This window comes from Phyllostomus discolor, chromosome 6 (genome assembly GCF_004126475.2).
Source record: "Phyllostomus discolor isolate MPI-MPIP mPhyDis1 chromosome 6, mPhyDis1.pri.v3, whole genome shotgun sequence".
Lineage (NCBI taxonomy): Eukaryota > Metazoa > Chordata > Mammalia > Chiroptera > Phyllostomidae > Phyllostomus > Phyllostomus discolor.
Window position 1 is genome coordinate 46,538,746 of NC_040908.2, and position 26,530 is coordinate 46,565,275.

Sequence of the window (26,530 nt, forward strand, 5' to 3'; positions counted from 1 at the left end):
TAAAAGACAGTGGGGGGAGTGGGGGTAGCTGGGAAGGCCTGGCTGGCTGCAAAGCAGAGGGTCACTGGTTCGATTCCCAGTCAGGGCACATGCCTGGGTTGCAGACTAGGTCCCCAGTAGCAAGCACGTAAGAGGCAACCACACATTGATCTGTCTCTCCCTCTTTCTCCCTCCCTTCCCCTCTCTCTAAAAATAAATAAAATATTTTAAAAAGAGGGGGTGCAGGGAAGAGGGAGGAGATCAGGGTATCAACACAGTCAAGAAATAAAAAGAGAGGAACCCAGGGCAGTAATGTTAAGGATGATGCTAAGGCATTGGATTAGAGAAATATTTTGGAAGCAGAACTGCAGGACTTGTTGCTTGGATCTGAAGAAAGGAAAGGAGGAGGAAAGATAGACTTCCGAGGTTCTGGCTAGAATGAGTGGATAAATTATGTTGGCCACAACTATTGTTCTGAATACAAAGAGAGGATTTCACTTTTGACATTTTGAGTTTGAGGTGCATTACATATTGGAGAAGAAATGTTAAGCTAGTGGTTGAATAACTATATGAGTTTAAAGCTGAAGAGTGACATTGGGGCTAGAGTTTAGGATTGTTTTGTCTTTAGCATGTGGGTGCTAATGGAATTGATGCAGGACAACTTATTAGTATGCACACCCTTTCCAAGGGCAGCTTGGAAACAACAATGAATTACCTCACTGAACTTGCATTGCAGGGAAGGTTTTTATCTTGTCCTTTGTAATACATAAAAACTTCTGAGGGTAGAAGGATGGGAAGGGCAAGTTAACGGACTATTTTAATAGCCTTAATAATACATTCCAGCCCCTCAAGCACCGAGGTCTCCTTTAATAAGCTCCATGCTCCTGGGTCCCTGAGGTCTCCAGCTCGTATTTTACAGTGCAGGGGATCTGGCCTCTGGATAATGAGTCTCTAGCCTCCCACACTTCATTCTTCACATTTTCATCTAATCTAAGAAATAAGAAATGTGAGTACTTATAAAATATGGAGCTCTCTGCCTTTCCCCTACTTCTTCAAGTGCAAAGTACCTTCTGTTTCTCTTGTTCCCTCACTTTCCAGTTCACTTGCTCTGACTCATGAGCTTTGTAATTGGCACAGTACAAATTTATGCCTCAGCAAACTTACAAATTACTGCATGTAATGGATTTTGGGGATGATTTATAAATAATTGAAACCATCATTGTTAAATTCTTGAATGCCAAGGGTCTACTGAATATCAATATTTCATGGAGTTCTATAAAGAACATTATGAATTCTAGCTTTGGTGACTCTTAAAATAGTGTATTTGAGTACCCCCTGACCCATAACATTGATATCTGTGAATTTACAGTTTTTCTCTTTTAGAATAAATTAGTGTGTTAAACATATTTCTTATGAATTTTTTTTAAGATTTTTTATTTATTTATTTTTAGAGAGGGAAGGGAGGGAGATACAGAGAGAGAGAGAAACATCAATGTGTGGTTGCTGGGGGTCATGGCCTGCAACCCAGGCATGTACCCTGGCTGGGAATTGAACCTACGACACTTTGGTTCACAGCCCGTGCTCAATCCACTGAGCTATGCCAGCTAGGGCTTGAAAATGTTTTTTTTTTTAAAACAAATCCTTCTTATTTTGTGTAAGTAGAGGGAGTTGAAATATGATGCCAGACATTTCATGTCTTATATTTCATTTCATTTTCTTTGGTTTGTTTTTCATTTTTAAAAAGCAAAATAATATGTACTTGTGAAAAAAGACTATTCAGAAGCACGTAGAATAAAAAGTGAATGTCTTGATTTGTATCTTAAACCTTCTCATTTGAATTTATACAAGTAAGTACCTGCACAGCTTTATAGGGAATTTTTTTTTGAAAAAAGTTAAATGGAATCATGGTACTATGTATATTATCCTTATTTAGTTATAGATCCTTCCTTCCTTCTGTCCTTCCTTCCTTCCTTTCCCTCTGCATGCATTCTAATTTATTTAGTTACTTCTCTACCTGTGTCCTTTTTTCTTTTTTTTTCTCTAATAAGTGTGAAGGATGTTAGTAGGATTTCTTCTCCTATTGCCCCCAAACTGTTCCTGAGGCCCTAGACTGGGGACAGAAGTTCTAAGCATTTTTCATGTTTGAAAGGAGCCCTCAGCAGAGAAAGCCAGACCTTTCCCAGAGGGCTTATTGAAAGGTGTGTTAACTGGGCTGCCTACAGGCTGTACGCAAAGAGAACTGAGAGACAAGAAGGGTTTAAGACTTGGGGAAGTGCTATGTTTGTGGGGAGAAGTATTTTTCTCCCTTTTTCTAAAATCAAGAGAGGAGGAACACTCTTAAGAGAATTACTTGTGGAGTTTAGAGATGCCAGCAGGAAGGAGAGAGTGGCAATTAATTGGACATCTGCTTGGCCAGTGGATTTGCTGATGTACCTACCTCATTAGTACCTGAATATGCAAAAACAACAACAAAAAACTTGTGAGAATTGACCCAGCGGGAGATTGCTAAGCGGGGAGGTGGGCCAGGATTGCCCCTTTCCACCCAAGAGTTCCAGCCTCTGGCAGGCGTCAGTTGGTTTTACAGCAGCAGAAGAAGAGATGGGGGTGTGGTTGAGCAGCTTGGGAGGAAAGAATCTGTTTTAGAGGATGTGGTATAAATGTCACCAGCTGAGGGTCAGCTCCAAGAGGTATCCAAATGATTGCTTTTCCTATAAGTTATTTATCACTATACAAGAAACATGGTAAGACTTAGGTTCCATTTATAAGGTATTTAGTCATTTGGTATAGTATATACTGTACCTTTATATAGTATAGTAAAGTATATACTATACTATATTAAAGTTATATACTGTGTTTCTTTTTAAAAAAGAAAAATATTAAAATACAAGTAACTAGTCTAAGAGAAGTAATAATGTTACTAATGTTAATAATATCCCCTCAAGAAATTGTAGCTGTTAGGAATTAGGTAATATCAAAACCAGCCTTTTCCAGACAGCAGCTGGTATTCATGAGTTCTTAGTTATACATGGGGGTGAGCATTCATGTGTGCCTGGTCTGTGGTCATGACTTCCTAGAAATGGTTCCCAAGAGGGCTGGGGTGTATCTGAGCAGTGTTTCTACTCCACAGGAAGTATGAGTGAGTAAGAGTCATTTTTAATAGGATCAGACTAGGTTTACTCTGTGTTGGCAGTAAATCAAATTGAAATGATTCTTAGTGCCAATGAGAATATTCACTTGGTTCAAGACACCTCTGATTGGTTAAACTGAAACTGTTATTCAGACCATGTCTAAGGAATCATGTTTACTTTCTGAGTTAGTCATAGCATAGCTTCATGTAATTTTTTCTGTGAGAGAAGAGCAATTTATCAATCAGCTATAGAAAAAAAACATGATTATATTTAGATGGTAGAAATAAAGTATTATGGTAGCTTACAAGAAATTATAAGAACAGTGCATGTTAAATGTATGACACATTGTTAAACAGAAAATTTAAGAGATTAGTAGGCTTTTTGAGAAAGATTATATTCAAATGAAAGCAAATGTTGTATTTGCTTATATTTCATTTGCACTTTTGGTTATTTTTCACTGAATGTTGGACATGATTATAAAGGTTTGACACAACCGAAAAATCTTTTTCTAATAATTGTATTATTCTAAAGTTATTCAACTAGAGACATAGAAAGTGGTATTTTTAATAACTTTAAAGTAAATCTTGAAGTTTTAAAAAATATGTATTGCATGAATCTTGTAGCTTCATGCTTTTATTCGTAAATTTACATATTGCTTTTGAAACATTTCACTTATTTTTTTCTGATTTGTCATATAGCAAATGCCACAATCACTTTCTGCGATCACATTAAGTAACACAGATACGAATAACATGAAGACTTATGCACAGAGAAACAAAACTCCAACAGAGGAACTTGGTAAAGTTCCTGAACATAAAAGCATCACTAAAGGAACACTAAGGAAAGGAGAAGCAGTGAGCCGCTCGGAGAGCTGTTCGAGTGCCCAAGGCCTCTCCTGCCATAGTGAGTCTCAAGGATCTCATCCCGAGTGCAGCTCTGGCCCTGCCGACCCTGAGACTTTGCATGCAAAGGCAGCTGATTCAGTTCTACAAGGTTCTGAAGAAAACAAGGTCAAGAGGACATCCTGCATGTATGGGGCAAACTGCTACAGGTAAAATGAAAGTATAGGTAATATATAATTCCATTATTTCAACAGCATGTAGCTATGTAGATATATGTTATCGTGTATTAAAAGCAAAAAAAAAAAATACATTGGACTAAAGCTTAGGAGCTTTTTTATGTGTCTACTTGGTACTTTCTCAGTATGCATTCCTGCATATTCTGCTAGAGGTTTTTAAGTATTAAATGTTTTACATGCTGATTAATGCAAGTATCTGAACTGTGGAATCCAGACTTGAAAATTTAATCACTCAGACCCAAATACCTGCTTATTTTAGTGTCTTATTTAAATATTAGAAAGATGGCTTCATAAATAGCTATCATATACATTAGAATTTTAGAGTTAGAACTATCAATAGAATTTTAGGTTGTGTTCAGGCATCTTATTATACTTATGCATTTTCCCCTATATTTTTTCTAATGGTACTTTTGGATCACCGTGATGCATTTTAAAACAACTGAATATATATTTCCTGGCTCAATTGGTTACTTCTATACTTACTTCATTTGATTACATTGTGGCATATTTTCTAATTTCATATTTTGTAAATTCAAATTACTTTCCCTCCGTTTTAGGCTATAGTTTCATCTAGAATGTTTATACTACAATGTTTGTAAATATGCAGTCTTATTTCAGAAGCATTTCTTTCCCATTCCAACATGCGAAGCCAACTATTTCACCATGCATTCCAGTAGGGTTTGTTGTCTTCTATGCAAGAGTATGTCTGTATCACATACTCTGTTAACTTCACACTCATATTCTCTCTCTTTAAAACACCTTGTCATTTCAGCACTTGAATAACGATATTTTTCCATTTCAACTGTTAGAATTTATGCATTTATTCACAATTTTGTCCATTTTAAATGGCCTTAGTTCCACATGTAGAACATAATTTGTAAACATGTAGAAGTATATAAACCTTCTATAAGTTTAGAAGGTTTGGTATTCGTATTAGTTCACTAGGGCTGCCATAACAAAATGCCACTAGGTGGCTTACACAACAGAAATTTATTATATCATGATTCTGGAGACTGGAAGTCCAAAATCTCAGTGTTGTCAGGTTTAATTTCTCCGGAGCCCTTTCTCCCTGGCTTGTAGATGGTCTCCTTTCCATTGTGACCTTACAAGTCCCTTTATCTGCACGTGCACCTATCTTGAGTCTCTTCCTTATCTTGTAAGGACCTGTCGTACTGGATTAAGGCCCTGCCCTGTGACTTTATTTAATCTAAATTATCTCCTTAAAGGCTCTGTCTCCAAGTACAGTCATCTTGGGTGCTAGGGCTCCAACACAGGAACTTGGGGCTGTGGACGGGACACAGTTCAATATAAACAATATTCAACACCGGCATTTGTCTTTGTTAAAGGTGATTGAATGTTTTATCAAGATCCTAATAAATTCATTTATATTTGATGATGATACATGCTAGTTTGAATCAATCATAGCTTGTGAATAATTATTTTAATGTTTCAGTAATTTTGATATGCATGATTACTACTTAAATATTACCACTGAAATCTTGAAAACAAAATATATATATTTGTGACAATGGGGAGAAGATAGTATATATTGAGTTCTTGTCATATGTGTACCTCATAATCATTTAAATGTGTCTCTTCTCCAGCCTCAGTGCCACTGCTTTATTTCATGCCATAGTCTCTCTGGGACAAGTGAATAACCTCCTAAGTCTACACTTTCCTTCAGATTCACACCCCTCATTATTGCTTGAGTGATCTGGCAAAGAAAATAAAAACAAAGATAAAAAAGAAGAGAAGAGAGAAAAAAGTCTGTCAGTATTTACTTTCCTATACAGAATCTTTTAGCAGGTGAAGTCTGGGTTTCTCAGGGCACTCCAGATACCTCCCATTGATTCTCTGGATGCGCCATACTGTTTGATGTCTTTGGGACACACTGTTCCCTTTTCTTGTTCCCGTACTGCTTGAAGACCTGGCTCACTTTCAGCCCCTTTGTTTGCTGACATGCCCATTCTTCCCCAAATTGCTCACCCTCTATTCCATGCAACGTTTTTCCCCATACAATTGCTAATATTTGGCATTAGATTTAATATTTAATACTAATTATTGATTTCTGATTATTTATTTACATGTTCTATCCCTCTTAGTAGAAAATTATACCTTAAGGGTGGTCTTTTTTAATCCTTTGATATCTTGCTTTTGCCTTCCAAATCTACATCTCCAGCACAGATTTCTGTACTGAATTTTAGATCCACATGTGCACCACTGTAACCACTTCAAATTCAAGTGCCTAAAGCAGTCTCATCTTATTTCAATCCTTTGTGAAACAAAATAACAACAAAATAGCAACTGTTGCTTCCAAAACAAGTATCTTTTAAAATTTTTACTCTTTTGGGGTCATTTGGTTTTTCGGCTAGGTAGCATATAGTTTTCTAGTAAATTGGTTTTAAAATTTGAGCAGAAGTTGAAGTGTCTCTTATTAGCATGTAAGAAATTTGTACCTTAATTTAAATTTGTAGCTTTTGTCTATATAGGGGGCATATAAATTATCTAGGAGTTCATGGTGTATACAGTAAGTTTTTACTCTGGTAAAGGCAGGGTGTCTTGCTGAGGACCATCCTCCCACTGAGAACAACTAGGAAAGCTGAACATTCACATTTGCGAACATCAGAGGCGGCCAGGACTTTGAGGCCTCTCTTCCCCTGGGACAGTTGCCCATTTTTTTAGTGTCTCAGGTTGAGGGCTGAGAGGCCAACCGGAGTTTTGGCGCTCTCGTGGGACTTAGGCAACAAAACTGCAGTTCAGTGTCTGCCTAGCGGGAGGTCCCTGTATGGAAGCATGGACATTCAGGATGAAAAATATGAACATAAATATAAATGAATATTGACTATGTAAAGCAATAATAATTTTTGTGTTGTGTAAAATATATGTGAATTTCAAGTATATGAAAATCTTCCCTGGCCAGTGTGACTTGGTTGGAGCCTCATCCCGTGGACTGGAGGTTCGCAGGTTAGATTCCGTGTCAGGGCACATGCCTCAGTTGTAGGTTAGGGCCTCTCTTGTGACGCATGAGAGAGGCAACAACTGACTGATGTTTCTCTCTCACATCGATATTTCCCTCTCTCTCCCTCCCTTCCCCTCTCTCTAAAATCAATAAACATGTCTCCAGTTGAGGAATGTGTGTGTGTTTGTGTGTGTGTGAATGAAAATAGCACAGAAGTGTTTGAGTGTTAAAGCAAGTAAAATTTGACTACTCTAGATACATCATAGAATTGGAATCACACAGCATTTGTCATTTTGTGACTGGCTTATTTTACTTAAAATAATGCCCTTAAGGTTTATCCATGTTGTAGCATGTGTCAGAATTTCCTGCCTTTTTAAAGCTCTGTAATATTTTACTGTATGCATAGATCACACTTTGTTTATGCATTTATCTGTCAGCGGACACTCGGGTTTCTTCCGTCTCTAGGCCATTGAGAATAATGCTGCTATGAACATGGGTGTGCAAATGACGCTTTGCAGTCTTGCTTTCAGTTTTTTGGATATTTATGCAGAAGTAGAATTGCTGGATAATATGGTATTTGTATTTTTAATATTTGGGGGAGCCACCATACCATTTTCCATAGCAGCTGTACCATTTTACATTTCTGACAACATATACAAAGTTTCCAATTTCTCCACACCCTTATCAACACTTGTCATTTTGTTTGTTTGTAGTAGCTATCTATCCTTATTGGTGTGAGGTATAATATGTTATTGTGTTTAATTTGCATTTCTGTACTAATTAGTGATAGTGAGGGTTTTTCCACATGATGGTTGGCCAGTGTATATTTCCTTTGGAGAAATGTCTTTTCAAGTTCTATTTCCATCCTTGAATTGAGTTATTTATTTTTTTGGTCATGGAGTTGGAGGATTTCTTTGTATATTCTAAATATTAGCCATTATTAGATACATGGCTTGCAAATATTTTCTCCTGATTCTGAAGATTGCCTTTTACTCTGTTAATTTCTGTCCTTAGATACACAGAAAATTTTAATTCTGTTGTAGTCCCATTTATCTATTTTTACTTTTGTTGTCTTTACATTTGGCAAGAAATCTTTGCCAAATCCAGTGTTGTAAAGCACCTCCCCCATTTTATTCTAAGAGTTTTATATTTTAGGTCTTAGGTTTAGGTTTTGGATCCTTGCTAATTTTGTATATAGTTAGAGGGGCTCCATCTTTATTATTTTGCATGCGAATGCCTGGTTTTCCCAACATCATTTGTTGAAAAACTTATATTTCCCCCATTGAATGGTCTTGACACCACTGTTGAAAATCATTTAACCATGTTTGTGCGGGTTTATTTCTGAGCTCTCTGTTCTCTTTCATTTGTCTATAACCCTGTCTTTATGTAGTAAGACAATTTTGGTAACTGTAGTTTTGTAATAAATTTTGAAGTCAGCAAATGTGAGATCTCCAGCTTTTTTGTTCTTTTATAAGATTGTTTTGGCTATTCAGGGCCCCTTGAGATTCCATATCAATTTCCTCAAAATATGCCACTGGGATTTTGATAGGTAATGAATTATATCTCTAGATTTCTTTGGGTAATATTGACATCTTAACAATATTAAAATTCTGTTCATAACCATGGGGTGTCTTTATATTTATTTGTGTCTTCTTTAATACAAATTAAACCAGTATATGTGTCTTTCATCTCTTTAAGTTTATTTGTAAATATTTTATTTTTAATGTTTTATTGTTTATGCTATTACAGTTGTCCCATTTTTTCCCCCATTGCCTCCTCCATGCAGCCCTCCCCCAACATCCCTGGTCAGTTCCCTCACCATTGTCCATGTCCATGGGTTCTTCATGTATGTTCTTTGACTAATCCCTTCACCTTCTTTCAGTCAGTTCCCACCTCTCCCCTCTCCTCTTATAGCTCTCTGTCTCTTCCATGATTTCATGCCTCTGGTTCTATTTTGCTCACTAGTTTATTTTGTTCATTAGATTCCTCTTATAAGTGAGATCTATGATTTTTTTTAACAGACTGACTCATTTCACTTAGCATAGTAGTCTTCAGTTCCATTCGTGCTGTTGCAAAAGGCAGGGATTCTTTCCTTTTTTCTGCTGTGTAGTATTCCATTGTACAAATGTACCACATTTTTTTATATACTCATCTATTGATGGGCACTTAGACTGTTTCCAGCACTTGGCTATTATAAATAGCACTGCTATGAACATAGGGGTGCATAAACCCCTTTTGGATTGGTGTTTCGGGATTCTTTGGGTATATTCCCAGCAGTGGAAATCCTGGGTCAAAAGGCAGTTCCATTTTTAATTTTCTGAGGAAACTCCAATCTGTTTTCCACAGTGGCTGCACCAGTCTGCATCCCCACCAACAGTGCACTAAGGTTTCCTTTTCTCCTCATTTTCACCAGCACTTGATGTTTGTTGATTCATTAATGATAGCCATTTTGGCAACTGTGAGGTGGTATCTCATTGTGGTTTTAATTTGCATCTCTCAGATGGCTAATGATGTTGAGCATCTTTTCATATGTCTATGGGCCTCCTGTATGTCCTCCTTGGAGAAGTGTGTTGAGGTTGTTTGCCTATTTTTAAGTGAATTGTTTGTCTCCTGTTGAGTCGTATGAGCTCTTTACATAGTTTGGAGATTAAACCCTTGTCTGCTGTATCATTCACCAATATGTTATCCCATACAATAGGTTCCCTTTCCATTTTGATGCTGGTTTCTTTAGTCACACAGAAGCCTTTTAATTTGATGTAGTCCCATTTGTTTGTTTTTTCCCTTTATTTCTTTTGCCCTAGGATATATATTGGCAAAAATATTGCTATGTGAGATATCTGAAATTTTACTGCCTGTGATTTTCACTAAGATTTTTATGGTATCATGACTCATATTTAAGTCTTTCATCCATCTTGAGTTTATTCTGGTGTATGGTGTAAGTTGGTGGTCTAGGTTTTTTTTTTTTGCATGTACCAGTCCACTTCTCCCAACCCCATATATTGAAGACTGTCTTTACTCCATTGTATGCTTATGTACCCTTTAACAAATATTGATTGACCAGAAAGACATGGGTTTATTTCTGGCCTCTCTATATTCTGTTCCTTTGATCTATGGGTCTGTTCTTATGCCAGTACCAGACCATTTTTGATTATAGTAGCCTTGTAGTCTAGTTTGATATCAGGTATTTTGATCCCTCCAACTTTCATCTTCTTTCTCAAGATTGCTTAGGTTATTCAGGGTCTTTTTTGGTTCCATATAAATTTTTGGAGTATTTGCTCTAGATCTGTGAAATATACCATTGGTATTTTAATAAGATTTGTATTGATTCTACAGATTGCTTTGGGCAATATGTACATTTTAATAATGTTAATTGTTCCAACCTATAAACATGGTATGTGCTTCCATTTATTTGTATCTCCCTCAATTTCTTTCTTTGGTGTTTTATAGTTTTCCAAGTACAGGTCCTTTACCTCCTTGGATAAATCTATTCCTAGGCACTTTTTTTTTTTTTTTTTGCTGTTAGTGTAATAAATGGGATTTCTTTTTTAGTTTCTTGTTCTGCTAGTTCATTGTTAGTGTACAAAAAATGCCATCGATTTCTGAGTATTGACTTTGTATCCCACTACTGAATTCACTTATTAGGTCAAGTAGTTTTGTGATGGAGACTGAGGGGTTTTCTATGTACACTATAATGACAGCTGCGAATAATGACATTTTTACTTCCTCTTTTCCAATTGGATGCCTTTTATTTCTTCTTGTCTGATTGCTGTGGCTAGGACTTCCAGTACTACATTGAATAAGAGTGGTGAAAGTGGACGTTCTTGTTTAATACTGATCTTAAAGGAAACTTTTAGTTTTTGACCATTGAGTTTGATGTTGGCTTTAGGTTTCTTGTATATGGCCTTTATTATGTTGAGGTATGTTCCCTCTATTCCTACTTTGCTGAGTGTTTTTTATCATAAATGGGTGCTGGATTTTATCAAATGCTTTTTCTGCATCAGATGATATGATCATGTGATGTCGTCTTTCATTTTGTTTATGTGATGTGTCACATTTTGTTTATGTGATATATCACGTTTATATGATTTGTGAATATGTACAATTGTTATATCTCTGGAATAAATCCCACTTGATCATGGTGTATCATGGTGTACCCCACTTTTTAATGTACTGCTGGATCTGACTTACTAATATTTTATTGAGGATTTTAGCATCTATGTTCATCAGAGATATTGACCTGTAATTTTCTTTCTTTTTTGTGTCTTTACCTGGTTTTGGGATTAGGATAATACTGGCCTGGGAAAAAGAATTTGGCATTCTTCCCTCTTCTTGAACTTTTTTGGAATAGTTTGAGAAGGATAGGTAATTCTTCGAATATTTGGTAAAATTTGCCTGTGAAGCCATCTGGTCCAGGGCTTTTGTGTGCTGGGAGTGTTTTGATTACTGCTTCAATTTCACTAGTGGTTATTGGTCCATTCAGGTTTTTTGCTTCTTCCTGATTCAGTTTTGGAGGATTGTATGTTACTTGAAATTTATCCATTTCATCCAGGTTGTCCAATTTCTTGGCATATGAGGTCTGTATAGAAAAAGTCCAGCCATTGTTATATAATGAGAACAGTTTCTGTGACATTGGTGTAACCCAACAGCCCAGGAGAGTGGACTAGAATGTGCATGCATGTACAATGAAGACTTCTCTGCACTAGTCAGTGGGGACAATAGACACTGTTAAGTGAGCATGTGTACTGTGTGGCCATCACATTCAAAACAACTGATTGAGTAGAGCAGTGAATCTGCATCATATTTTTGTGGTAAGCTTGAACATTCCTCCATGGAAACTATCCAGATGATTCAGAAGGCTTTCTGGGTGTGATGCAATGAGGACAGCACAAATAAAAGTGTGGAACAAATGCTTCAAAGATGGTCAAAAATCTATTGAAAGTGACCCATGGTCTGGAAGGCCTGCAACAAGCAGAACACCTGAGAACGTTGAACGTGTACAGGCTGCAGTCAACAAAGATAGACAACAGACAATGAGAGAACTAGAAGTTGATCTGGGGATTCCATGAACTACTGTGTCCAAGATTTTGACCCAGGATCTTGGCATGAAACATGTCATGGCAGAACTCGCTCCACAGCTTCTGCTACCAGAGCAGAAGGAACATAGAGCTGCAGTTGCTAATGACTTGATTCAAACCACTACCAATAAACCAGATTTCCTCAGGAAGGTCATAACCAGAGATGAACTGTGGGCCTACAGCTGTGATCCAGAAATGAAGGCCCAGCTGCACAAAGGAAGTTGCCTGGTTCTCCATGCCCGAAGAATGCATGGTGAAATCACAGCAAAATCAAGACCATGTTAACTGTGCTTTTTGATTAGGAAGGTGTTGTCCATCATGAGTATGCTCCAGGCCAAACAGTTAATAAGGAGTACTACCTCGATGTTCTTCATCAGTTGAGAGATACAATATGACAAAAACAGCCGCAGATATGGATAGCTTTATCACAACAATGCACCCACTCATGTATCCTGTCTCATGCAGAGTTTTTTGGCAAAACGTCAAGTTACCCAGGTGACTCAGGCCCCCTGCAGCCCATAGTTTCCACCCTGTGACTTCTGGCTAACTTGGCTTTTTCCAAAATGCACTCACCTTTGAGAAGGTGATTTCAGACCACTGATAAGATTAGGGAAAATATGACGTGATAGCTGATGGTGATTCCAACAAAGGATTTTGCAGGGTGTTTTGAACATTAATAGGGTGGTGGGAGAACTGTGTGAGGTCCCAAGGTGCCTACTTTGAAGGGGACTGAGGCATCATTTTCCTATGTACAATGTTTCTTGTGTCTTGTATCTTCTTCAATAAATGTCTCTATTTTTCATATTACATGGTCAGATACCTTCTGGACAGACCTTGTGTGGTGGCTAATAGTAATTTCTTACAATCCTTTATATTTCTGTGGTATCAGTTGTTACTTTTCCTCTTTCATTTCTGATTTTGTTTATTTGGGTCTTCTTTCTTTTTTTTCTTGATAAACCTAGTTAAGGGTTTGTTCATTCTGTTTATCTTTTCAAAGAACCAGTTCCTGGATTTATTGATCCTTTGAATTGTTTTATTAGTCTCTATGTCATTTAATCCTGTTCTGATCTGGGTTATTTCCTTCCTTTTACTCACTCTGGGATTTGTTGTTGTTCCTTTAGTTCTTTTACTTGTGGAGTTCGGTTGGTTTTTTGTTTTGTTTTGTTTTGTTTTTTGAGATTTCTTTCTTCTTTAGGCAGGCCTGTATTGCTATGAACTTCCCTCTCAGGGAAGTATTCACTGTGTCTCACAGGTTTTAGGCTGTTGCAAGTTCATTCTCTATTTACAGGTACTTTTTGATTTTTTTCCTTGATCTCAGTGTTAATTCATTCATTATTTAATAACATGTTATTCAGTGTTTAAGTGTTTGAATGTTTTTGACTTTTTTTCTTGAGATTGGTTTCTAGTTTCAAACTATTGTGGTCTGAAAAGATGCTTGATATAATTTAAGCTTTCTTTAGCTTGTTAAGGCTTGTTTTGTGTCCTACCATGTGGCCTCTCTTTGAAAATGATCCATGTGCATTTGAGAAGAGTGGATATTTTGCTTCTTTGGGATGAAATGTTCTGTAAATATCAATTATGTCCATTTACTCTAGTGTGTCATTTAATGCCACTATATCCTTATTGATTTTTTGTCTGGAAGATCTGTCCATTGTTGACAATGGAGTGTCAAAGCCTGCTGTAATGACTATATTGCTGTCGATCTCCTTCTTAAAGTCCTCCAATATTTTCCTTATATATTTAGGTGCTCCTATATGTTGGGTGCATATATGTTCACAAGGGTGAAACCCTCTTGTTGAACTGCTCCCTTAAATATTATTTAGTGACCTTTTTTGTCCCTTATTATGACCTTATTTTTGAAGTCTATTTTGTCTGATGTAAGTATTCCTGCCCCAGCTTTTTTTTTTTTTTTTTTCATGTCTGTTTGCATAGATTTTTTCCATCCCTTCACTTTCAGCCTGTGTAAATCTTTTGTTCTGGGCTGGGTCTACTGTAGTCAGTGTATTTGTGGGTCATCTTTTCTTATCCATTCAGCTAACCTTATGTCTTTTTTCTCTAAGCAGATTTTATTGTTTGTTTGTTTGTTTGTTTTTTATCATTTCTTATTATGCTTTAGTGAAGTCCTTTTTTTTTAGGATTTTCTTTATTGTTGATTGAAGCATTCAGCCCATTTACATTTAAGGTTAATATTGATAGGTACTTATTCATTGGCATTTTTCCTCTTTGTATCTGTGTTCCTCTCTCTCTATATTTCTTCTTAAAGCAGTCCCTTTAGTGTCTCTTACAATGCTGGTTTGGTGGAAATGTATTCCTTTACCCTTTCTTTATCTGGGAAGTTCTTTATATCGCCTTCCATTTTAAATGAGAACCTTGCTGGATAGAGTATTCTTGGTTACAGGTCTTTGCTTTTCCTTACTTGGAATATTTCATGCCAGTCCTTTCTGGCCTGTAGTGTTTCTGTTGGGAAATCAGCTGATAGCTTCATTGGAGCTCCTTTGTAGGTAACTAGCTTTTTCTCTTTTGCTGTCTTTAAGATTCTCTCTTTTGTCTTTAATTTTTGCCCTTTTAATTGTGATGTGCCTTGGTGTGGGCACCTTTGGGTTCATCTCGATTGGGACTCTCTGTGCTTCCTGAACCTGCGTGACTCTCTCCCTCACCAAATTAGGGAAGTTTTCTGTCATTATTTCTTCAAACAGGTTTTCTATTCCTGGCTCCCTTTCTTCTCCTTCTGGTATCCATCCCTATGATGTCAATATTGTTATGTTTCACATTGTCCCAAAGCTCCTTTAAACTATCCTCATTCTTTTAAAAAAATATATATATATTGTAGTGATTATGCTATTACAGTTGTCCCCATTTTCTTCTCCCCTTTCTTCCCCTCTGCCCTGTACCCCCCACCACTAGCATTTTCACCCCTTAGTTTATGTCTGTGGGTTGTAAATACAAGTTCTTTGGCTTCTCCATTTCCTAAACTGTTCTTAACCTCTCCCTGTCTATTTTGTACCTATCATTTATGCTACTGATTCCCTGTACCTTTTCCCCCATTTTCCCCCTCCCCCTCCTCACTGATAACCCTCCACATGTTCTCCATTTCTGTGATTCTATTCCTATTCTAGTTGTTTGCTTAGTTCTTATTTTGTTTTGTTTTAGGTTCAGTCATTGATAGTTGTGAGTTTGTTGTAATTTTACTGTTCATAGTTTTTATCATCTTTTTTTTTCTTAGGTAGGTCCCTTTAACCTTTCATATAATATGGACTTGGTAATGATGAACTCCTTTAACTTGACCTTATCTGGGAAGCACTTTATCTGTCCTTCCATTCTAAATGATAGCTTTGCTGGATAGAGTAATATTACATGTAGGTCCTTGCCTTTCATGACTTGGAATACTTCTTTCCAGCCCCTTCTTGCCTGCAAAGTTTCTTTTGAGAAATCAGCTAATAGTCTTATGGGAACTCCTTTGTAGGTAACAGTCTCCTTCTCTCTTGCTGCTTTTAAGAGTCTCCCCTTATCTTTAATCTTGGGTAATGTAATTATGGTGTGCCTTGGTATGTGTTTCCTTGGTTCCAATTTCTTTTGGACTCTCTGAGCTTTCTGGATTTCCTGGAAGTCTATTTTCTTCACCAAATTGAGGAAGTTCTCCATTAGTTTTTCAAATAAGTTTTCAGTTTGTTGCTCTTCCTCTTCTGGTTTCTCCCTTTGGATACAGCTATAGTGTCTGAGTCGGGTGTAAGTCAATGTCAGATGCTGTCCACGTCTGGCCCTTGGCAACCATTTCAAAGCTACAAGTGAGCCACAGTTTGTGGCTGATTCTTCTGGGCCTGGGTACTCTCAGGGTGAGCCAAGCTGCTCTGCAAAGCTGGCTCTTATCAGCACTGGGTCCATGGGTGTGTCAGCAAGTGTCCCAAGTCACCACAGGATCGCCTCTGCCTATCTCTGCCTACTGGCCTGCTGTCAGTCTTAGACTAGTTGAACAATCCTGACTGTTTCTGAGGGGGCTTCTAACAGATAAAGGTGGCTGTTATTCTTGGATCTCCCATGGCAGGTGCCTCTCAGACTTCAGGCAAGATGGTGGGTGTGATCCCCCTCCCCCCAGCCACTAGTCTGAGCCCGTCTGGGATTATTTCCCTGTACTCTGCTGGGCACTCGGACAGTGTTTCTGTGACTCTCCCCTGAGGGGAAGCAGCAGTCTGTTTCCCAGGAAAGCGTATGGTTTGGCTGCGCCCTATAGCCAGGCTCTGACAACCCCTGAGTCTGTTTAGGTTGTTGTCTCTTCAGCAACGGTTAAGGTACAGGATGGCAGAAAAGAAAGGGGGAAAAAAACAAATAAAACAAAACACCAAAACAGAACAAAACTGAAAAAAGAATAAGAAAGGTACAGGATGGAGCAAATAGGATTTCAGAGGGTCTGGCAAGTGGACCTCCATAGGGGGAGGGTGCAGTGTCCCACAGGGTAAGGTAATTGATTTTCCCCTGCGAGAGGCTAGCTGTTCTCAAGAAAGATGGCTACTGTGAAGCCCAGGTATATCCCGGCCTCCCAAATCCCATAGCCACTGTCCCAAGTCTCTCTCCAGTGCCTCCCACTCCAGCCTCTCCTCACGTGAGTCCTGGCCACCTCCATTCACAGGGGTCTGAGGTGAGTAGCTGAAAACACAAAACCTGTCCTTTGCCCCTTTAAGGGGAAAAAAAAGATGGTGGATTTGTCACCAGCAGTTTTCCTCTCCGCAGCAGAGAGAACCCTCATGGCCTTTCACTGCTGTTTGCTACATGGTGGGCCAGCCTCAGCACCGGTTCTCTGCTTGGGGGGCCAGTCTGTGGTCCACCTGTGTGTGCAGGGCCAGCCCCTTTAAGATGTCCCCGTGTTTCCTACCAGTCTAGGGATTATTTTGTGGCTGTCTTTGGTTACAAGTTTCATTTTCAGGTAGCATGTGGTTTAACTTGGGTAATTATTCTCCTTTTTTATTTTATTTCCAGTCTGGCTCTGGAAAGTGGTTCCACCACCATCTCGCCAGATCCTCCTAAACTTTATTTTTTGAATGTTATTATGAATGAAACTGGTTTTTAATTTCTTTTGAGATTATTTATTATGAATAAATAGAAACAAGTGATTTAAGAAATTTTTTATTCTGCAACTTTGCTGAATTAATGTATTACTTATTCTAACTTTTTTAAATGAAATCTTTAGAGTTTTCTTTGTATATAGAGCATGCACAGACATGTATACCAAAGGCAGAATGTTCATGGCTGTATTACTTATAAAAGCCAATGACTTGAATGAACCCAAAGATCTATGAATAGTAAAATGGACAAATAAATTGTAGCAGCTTCATACAATCAGATGTTATACGGTAATGGAACTATACTACTGCTCCATGCAATGATATAATCATACAAACATAAAAAGTCATTCTCAAAGAAATGTATACTATATATCTCCATTTAAGTTCAAGAGCAAACAAGGCGAATATGTTATTTTATAACATTGCTTCTCAAAGTATGGTCCAGAGACCCCTGAGAAGTTATGGTCCTCAGGAACCTTCTAGGAAATCTGTAATGTTAAACCTATTTTCATAATAATACTGAGACTTTTGTGTGTGTGTGTGTGTGTGTGTGTGTGCGCCTTTTTCACTTTCATTCTCGTACTCATAAGTGTCCAGTAGAGTTTTCCAGAGGCTGCATGTTCTGTGCTGTTGTTAGTGATTGAATGCAGAAGCAGAGGTGAGAATCCAGATGCCTTCTATTAAGGCAGACATTAAGGACATTTTCAAAGTTTGAAACAGCATCTCTACATATTTTTATGGAAAGTAGAGTTATTTATGTTGATGTGTTATTTATGATAATATGTAAGTGGTTAATTATTCTTTATGTATTTTTTACATTTCTAATGTTTTATTTCTAACAGGTTAAATAGCCTACATAAACAAGAGCTCTCTGGAATTTTAGTAATTTTTTCTTGCAACCAAAAATTTGAGACACACTATTTTCTATGATAGGATAGTGGTTACCTTTAGGTAGTAAATTGGTTTAATGATTGGAAGGAGACCTGTGGAGGCTTCTAAATTGTTGGTAAAAAGTCTTTTTTAATCCAAATAGAGAGTGCATCCATGTGTTCACCGAAAGTCTTTAAACACTATACTTTAATATGTGAAGTACTATTTGCAAATTGGCCATTGGCACACAGAAGTTACCATACATCACCAGAAGTTAATTTTCATACCATGAGAGTTCTGTGCTGAGTATGTGATGAGCTTCACAATGTTTGGAACAGTGCAGCACATTACTTCACATTCTGGAATAGTCAGCTGTATGGTGCTTGGTTTCCTGCCATAACCTATTAATGGTTTTTTAATATATCTAGAAATTTTGTATATCCTATTAATTCTTTTTTCTCACAGTGTATTTGTAACCCTCATAGGAAGAATCCTGTCCATTTTCAACATTTCAGTCACCCCGGTGATAGTGACTATGGACGTGTAGAAGCCACATGTCAAGATGAGGCTGATGACCGGCCTGAATGTCCTTATGGAGAATCTTGTTACAGGTACGTGACCCTGAAACGGGTGGTTGTGCTTCCTTTTCTCTGTGATCTCTGTTGTTTATTCCCTGGTACCTGCACTTTCTCATCTCAAGCTTTTAACTTCTAGTTTTTAAACTTCCATAGAAAATAGGTTTTCATTTTGCTAATACATAGGTAGGGTTGTAATATTTATTTTAGATAATCCTAAATTGTTGAAGTTATTAACCTTCTAGATGCCTGCAATTTTTCCCATTTCTAACTTTCTAAAATTCAGATCATATCATTTAAAAGCTGCCAATGCTGTCCCATCCCACACTTTATCCAGACTCCTTAGTGTGACACAAATCAACTCAGGATACCCATCTGCCTCCATCAACTCCACCATTCGTGCGGACACGTGGAACTGGATCCTGTAAGAAGAGTAAAGTTGCCTCTCTCTCCTCCATAGCATCTCGTGTCCATGGGTATCTCACAGAGTAGGATTTATCTCAAGAGACTGTGTTTGTTTCTTTATTGGATTGTGTCCTCCTCCAGGCAGTAAGTTTCTGGACAGCAAGGACTCTTTTATCCTTGTATCTGCAACTTTGTTTAATGAATGAATGAACTTGAAATAGATTATACTCCCAAAGAAAAAAGTAGTGATTCCAGTCTCAGGGAGTGTTAATTCCAAAGAGCCATTTTTCTGATAATTTTGGAATACAGGTTACTGAACTAATGGACTTTTTGAATTTGTTGCAATTTCTATAATTGTGGTTATAGAAGGTGAAATAAACTTCTGAGGCTAAAAAGGAAAATAAAAAATTTATGCCTAATCATTTGAAAAATAAGTGTTCTATTCCAGCAGAGAACATCATGCAGATAATAAGATATTTTCATCAGCTGTGTCAATAAACTTGAAAAATTAGGAGGAATGAACAAATTCCTAGAGAATACAACTTTTAGAAAGAAATACAAGAAATGGAATAATCCTATAATGTTAGAGAAATCGAATATGTAATTAAAAAGCCTTCCACTAAAGAAATTATTTGGCATGAAAGAAGAAACGATTTTTAGACAAAATATCCTCAAAAAAGTAAAAAAGGTTATATTCTCCAACTCATTTTATGAAACAAATGTAATCTTGACACTAAAACTCAGCAAGAAAAATACAAAATGAAAAATTACAGGAAAAATGACTTTTGAAATTAGGTGTAAAAAGAACAAAAATAATTAGTTAACTAAATCAAACAATTAACAAAACAAGGAAACTATACTGAGCAAATTGGGTTCATTCAGGGAATACATGTTTTCTTTAATATTAAAAAATAATTTAATTATTCACCACATATCAGAATAAGTAGAAAATTATATAATAACTTCAACAGATAATTTTAAAAACTGACAAAATTCTTTAATGATGAAAACTTATTTCAAAGTAGGGATAAAAGGAAACATCTTTAACATTATAAAGAATAGGTACAACAAGATTATAGCAAACATTCTACTACTACTTAGAAGCGAGATGTTAAAATTTTTCTTTCTGATACCAGAAATGAGAATAATATTTCTTCCCTTAATTCTGTTAGTTTTTCTTAATGGACTGACTGTTCGCTGTCCCACGGGGGAAGGCCATAGACAGCGGAGCTCACTCAGAGCTGCTCCCTTTTTTCCACATGTCGACTCACCTCTGGTCCTGCCTGCTTTTGATAGCTACCCGTTGCCTGAAGGTTATTGTTTTTGATAGATTTATTCTGTCATTGCCAGAAGTAGAACTCTGTGTGATACAAGATAGCGCCGCTCCAGCTTTTGTTAAATGTTTGCTGACATTTTTCATCCTTTCACATTCAGCCTCTATCTTTATATTTGAAGCATGTCTTCACAAATAGCATATAATCAGTTCCTTGGTCTTATTTTTTAATCCAGTCTGATGGTCTCTGCCTTTGAGGTGTACATTTAATACAGTTACATTTAATACAATTACTGATATATTTCAGTTTAATGTTGCCTTTTTTCTGTTTGTTTTCTATTTGTCCTATACAATTTTTGTTCCTTTATTCTTTTCCTGGTTGGTTTTGGGTTAGTCAAGTGTTTTTCATTCCATTTTTTCTTCTCCATTAACTTTTTAGTTGTATGTATTTTCATTAGTTCCATTAGACTTTACTTGGCATCTCTGACTTAATACAGTCTCCTTTACCATTTCCCAGATCATACAATAATCTCACATCCATTTAACCCCATTTCCTCTTCCCCTTCTGCCTTTCCTTTTTACAGTTGTCATCATATGTTTGCCCCCTAGGCATGTTAACTTACAAGGTATAGTTAATAATTTCTTAAATGTTAGCATCATAATTCTTTTATACTTGCTGGCATATTTGTTACTTTGGGTGCCCTTCATTCTTTCCTGAAGTTTTATACTTTCATCTAGTATCATTTTCTTTTAGTTTTAACTTCTTTTAGTGTTTTATATAGTGCAAATCTGGAAAAGAATTTTTTCAGCTTTTGTGTATCTGAAAATGGCTTTATTTATATATTTTTTGAGGGATGTATTTACTCGGTATAGAATTTGAGATTGGCAAGTTTTGTTTCCTTTCATCTCTTAAAGGTGTCATTCTACTGACCTTGCATTCGTAGTCTATGTTGAAAGTACATATTGTTGCTCTTTTGTAATTAATGTGCCTTTTCTCTGGTCACTTTTAAAATTTTTGTTATTGGTTTTTGTTTCAGCAGGTTACGTATGTCTAGGTATTTTTTTATTTGTATTCCTCCTGTTTTGGGTTCAGTGAGATTTTTTGCAGGTTACTGTCTTGTTAGTTTGGGGGCATTTCTTGGCTCTTGTCTCATTAGATGTTGCTTCTGCTGTGTTCTGTCTCCTCTCTCTTTCTTCTACTCCAATTAAACATATATTACATTTTTGACAATGTCCTCCTTTTATTTCCTTTCATACTTCAAAATGGATATTTGCTGTTTAATTGTCTAAACAGTTTACTAAACCTCTTTTGTGTCTAGCCTGCTGTTAAACTCCTCTGAAGAATTTTTAACTTCAGAAACTGCTTTCTTCAATTTCAAACTATCCATAATTTTTTATACGTTCTAATTTTGGTGAAATTATCCATCATTTCATTCACACTCCCTATTTTTCCCTCTTTTCAAAACATATTCTTCCCTGGCTGGTGTAGCTCAGTGGATTGAGTGCGGGCTGTGAACCAAAGTGTCTGTCGCAGGTTCAATTCCCAGTCAGGGCACATGCCTGGGTTGCAGGCCACAGCCCCCAGCAACTGTACATTGATGTTTCTCTCTCTCTCTCTCTCTTTCTCCCTCCTTCCCCTCTCTAAAAATAAATAAATTTTAAAAATCTTAAAAAAACATATTCTTTAACATATTTTTCTTAGGCATTTTAAAAATTGTATTTGCTGATCAACATTTCTTGATCAGTTTCTTTTATTTTGGTGATTGGTCATATTTCTCTGCTTCTTCATGTCTAAGTGATTTTTTCTTGCAATCCTAACTTTGTTTATGAAAAGAACTGTAGAGATTATAGATATTTGCTTCCATCACTGAGGGTATCCCCTGTGTTTGGCAGACAGTAGCCAGGCATCTCTGTCTAGTCAGAGACTTACATAGATAATTAGGTTGACATTTTAATAAAACTTGGTCTACCTTTGAAAAAATTGACCTTGTTCCTTTAATTCCTCAGCTGTCACGACAATCCCGTGAAACCATGGAAAGCTCTACTAGTCTCTTTTCAAATAGTGTTCCCCCACTTGCTACAAATCTTATCCTCGGCCCACACCAAGAATTGGCAAAGGCCACTAAGGAAGAAAAGAGCCAAAGAGTTTTGACTCACCTATGAAGGGCTTTTTACTCCATGGAATTTTATTTCTTTATATTTTTAAAGATTTTATTTATTTATTTTTAGAAAGAGAGGGTAAGGGGGGGAGACAGAGAGGGAGAAAAATATTGATGTGTGAGAGAAACATTGATCGGCTTCCCTTCACATGCCCCCAACTGGGGACCTGGCCCCCAATCCAGGCATGTGCCCTGACTGGGAATGGAACCAGTGACCTCTCGGTTCGCAGGCCAGCACTCAACACACAGAGCCATGCTGCTTAGGGCCCTCCCTGGAGTTTTAGATAATCTAAAATTTTCATGCTCCCACAATTCTCACAAAAATTATTTTTATAGCTTATCATCTTTTTTCTATTTGTTGAAACAAGAATATTGGTTCGCCATGATGTCCTACATTTTTCCCAGAAGCAAAATCTAAATGTGCCTATTCTTGAGAAGAATAAAAATGAAATACAAAGCCTTGCTGAGAATAAGGTTGCCAAAAATTGCCACCTTCATCTCATTAATCTTTTTGAAGGCGGTCAGTGGGAGTAGTCAAGAGAAATTACTGCAAGGCCAGTGATTCACATGTAGTAATAGAAACTTTCATATCTATGAATATATTTACATATACATATAGTGTATTTTTTCATCTGCTGAATTGCTTAGTGTTGTGGTTCTACTTCAAGATAAAATCTGAAGATTTTTTTCCTGTTAAGTTTGATTACAGTTCAGAGAGACTCTTGGAGAACATTATTTATGATCACTCACATTGACTGCTGTTTTACAAATAAGGGAAGGAAACTAAGAAAGCTTAAATGAGTTTCCTGAGACTCCAAAGCCAGTGAGGTCAAAGCCCAGTCTCCTCCTCCTCCAGTCCAGCATTTCTCTCTGGTTCGGCCTGACTCCACCACTGTTAGTCGTGGCTTCCTAAACTATGACACTGTTTCTCTTTTTAGACAACTGGCAAAACATTTGGCAGTTTAAAAAACTCAGGATAAGGTGCTTTGATTGAAGAACTTGTGAATTTTTCAGATAATAGAAACTCTAATTGCAGAAGCATGATACATAGTTGTATGCCTTTTCTTTTGCATTATCATTATTAGGCAAAAAAAACAACAGCAATAAAAACATGATCTAGATTTTTTGTGTCATTATTAAAAACTAATACTATGATCAATTTACTCTTTAACAACCTTTATTTATAAGAATATTTTTTAAAGATTTTATTTATTTATTTCTAGAGGGGGAAGGGAGGGAGGAAAAGAAGGAGAGGAACATCAATGTGTGGTTGCCTCTCACATGTCCCCCGCTGGGACCTGGCCCACAACCCAGGCATGTGCCCTGACTGGGAATTGAACCGGTCACCCTTTGGTTCACAAGCCAGCACTCAATCCACTGAGCCACACCAGCCAAGGCTATTTATAAGAATACGTATTGTTTTAGCAATGTATTGTTTAGTGCTATTAAAAAATGATTAAAGAATACAATTTAGGTGATATAAACTTTACTCAATACTTCCTGACACAGATGGCCCCCATTCAGAGAACTGCAAAATGAGGCAGGAGGACTTTCATAAGATAAGAAATAGCCCTGGCTGATGTGGCTTAGTGGATTGAGCACCAGCCTGCAAACTAAAGGGTCATTGGTTCAATTCCCAGTCAGGGCACATTCGGGGGTTGCTGGCCAAGTCCCCAGTAGGGGGCGTGTGAGAAGCAACCACACATTGATGTTTCTCTCTCTCCTTTCCTCTCTGTCTAAAAACAAATTAATATAATCTTTTTTTAAAAAAGAGAAATAAAAAACAGGAAAGAGAAAAATAGAAGATATTCAATTGGCTGGATTCATGTAGTCAACCTCATTTGGAATGAGAAGGAATAAGGAAGTAAGTACACAGCCCAGAGCTGGCTTGGTGTTTAGGCGTTGGCTGACTAGACAGACTGTGTTTCTAGGCAAGCACAGCATTTGCAGGGACACGAAAGTTATTTTTTTGGTTGCCGATATGGCACCCCAGACAGGAATAGCTCCAACTTGGGCCTAGATATTTATTTCAGTAGTCTAGAATGTGAGCCTACTGTGTCAGAATGATAAAATGTTCTCATTTAGTTTCCTTAAAAGAAAGTTTTGATGTAAATTCATGCATGTTTTTCCTATAGCCACTGAGGGAAAATATTGAAATCTCACAGATTATAAAATAACACATAAAAATCAGCCAGAAGTTATTATATTCAGGAAAATAAAAAGTATATGCAGGGCGGGGCAGAAGTGAGTTTACAGATGTTCACATGGAAGATAACATAATTAATAAATAATATAATAATAAACTATTTTGTGTACTCACAACTGTAAACCTACTTTTGTCCCACTTTTGTCTCACAAATATGAACCCTGTATATTCCAGAAGTATCGTTGTGGTAAGCCTGTTTTCCATTGTGATTGACACATTTGGAAGAGAGATGAAATTTATGAACTAAAACATCTTTGTTTGCATATTGTCTTTAAAAATTTGCTTTTACAAAACAGGGTAAGAACTATTCTCAAGTAAAAACGATTATTCTCTCAATTGAAATACTAAGTTGATTTTTAATTTCTTTTGCTTCCCAGTCTTGCGGTCAAGTCCCTTGAATATGTGCAAGTCAGTTTCTCTTTCTGATGTATCTAGGTGACCTCAAATGTTGTATAATACATGAAGTAATCTTAGTCTTATACTGTGTCAGCTACCTACATTTGTGTGGTATTTTATTGTTTTTCCAAGTATTGTCATCTATGGTCAAAGTTTTATCACAGTACAGCAAATATAAAAACACAGCTGTACACATATGGGTTTATTTCATTTTCAGTCATTCCATCCTATGAGTAAAACAGAAAAACAGAAATGGATCACATATTAAATACATACCATAGTAAAAAATAGTTTTCCATTGCCCATGTGGTATAGGAGGTTGATATTTAGAAAGGATATTTAATTATTAAATTGAATTTTTCTAGACTACAGGCATTATTCTATTTTCTCTGACATATTTTTCAAATCTAACAAAATATCAACTTGAAAAAATAATTTTAATGAGGCAGTTGATGCTATCATTTTAAGTATCTTCCCAATTACGTAACTAATTTATTCTTTTTGTGCTGTACACTGAATTCTGTCAGAAGACTAGCTCAGTTTAATGCATTTGATTAGCCTAAGGTACTTGTCTGAATTAGAACATTAGATACTTAATATCCAGTATAACCTACTTATACTGTGCCTGCCTCTGACTCATTCACTTCCTCTGGTACGTAATAGGTTTTGTGCAATGTATTATGACTCCTGTTCTTGCTTGTTAAATTAAGCACTAACTTAGAATACATATAGACTAGTATGAATGGAACCTATTTTTCAACCAGTTTAGTGTAAAAATGTAAAATCAAACTCACATACATTCCCTTGGATTTACAATACCTTAGGTAGGTATTATACAAATGAAAATATTAGTGCCTTCATGTTTCTCAGAAGGCAACGCCCTACTTTATTTTAAAATTATAATACCTTCTAAAAGGGATGAGGTAAGGAAGTGTATCAGTCATCAACTATAAGTGCCCTTACTGTAATGAATCAGCAACATGATCTCTATAGTGTGAAAGAGCAGTGCTTTGCCACAAGCAATATATCATTTTAAAAAATGCATATTTAGTATAAGTAAATTCTTTATATTTTGTTATTTCTGATTCAGGTTTATAGCTATGATATAAAATGTTTTTCTGCTATTTTTAAAAAATGTTCCAAGTTATTGTAATATTATCTTAACTGATAATATATGCATGTGTACATATCAAACTACAAGATACTAATTTTCAGAAGCCACTTAATAAAAAACAGGAACATGTATTTAGTATAAATCCATGCTATTATATTATTTGAGGCAAAATAAATATTTCCCTATTAGGGAAACTCTAGTTAGTTGCCTAGTAGTTGAGATTCCCAGAATTAGTCATGTGAGTCTATGAATCATT

General features: G+C 36.6%; 1 protein-coding gene across 4 annotated transcripts in view; it reads left to right on the forward strand.

Moving 5' to 3' along the window:
- APLF (aprataxin and PNKP like factor) overlaps nt 1-26,530 on the forward strand; it is a 141,256-nt gene that overhangs the window by 51,403 nt on the left and 63,323 nt on the right. For 3 of the 4 annotated variants that reach the window (XM_036028061.1, XM_036028062.1, XM_028515872.2), the window contains exons 7-8: nt 3,806-4,158; nt 18,632-18,757. In XM_036028061.1, coding sequence (XP_035883954.1) covers nt 3,806-4,158; nt 18,632-18,757 — 479 coding nt within the window. Of the gene's footprint in view, nt 1-3,805; nt 4,159-18,611; nt 18,758-26,530 lie in introns of all 4 variants that reach the window. The other variant, XR_004903718.1, reaches the window with a different exon arrangement.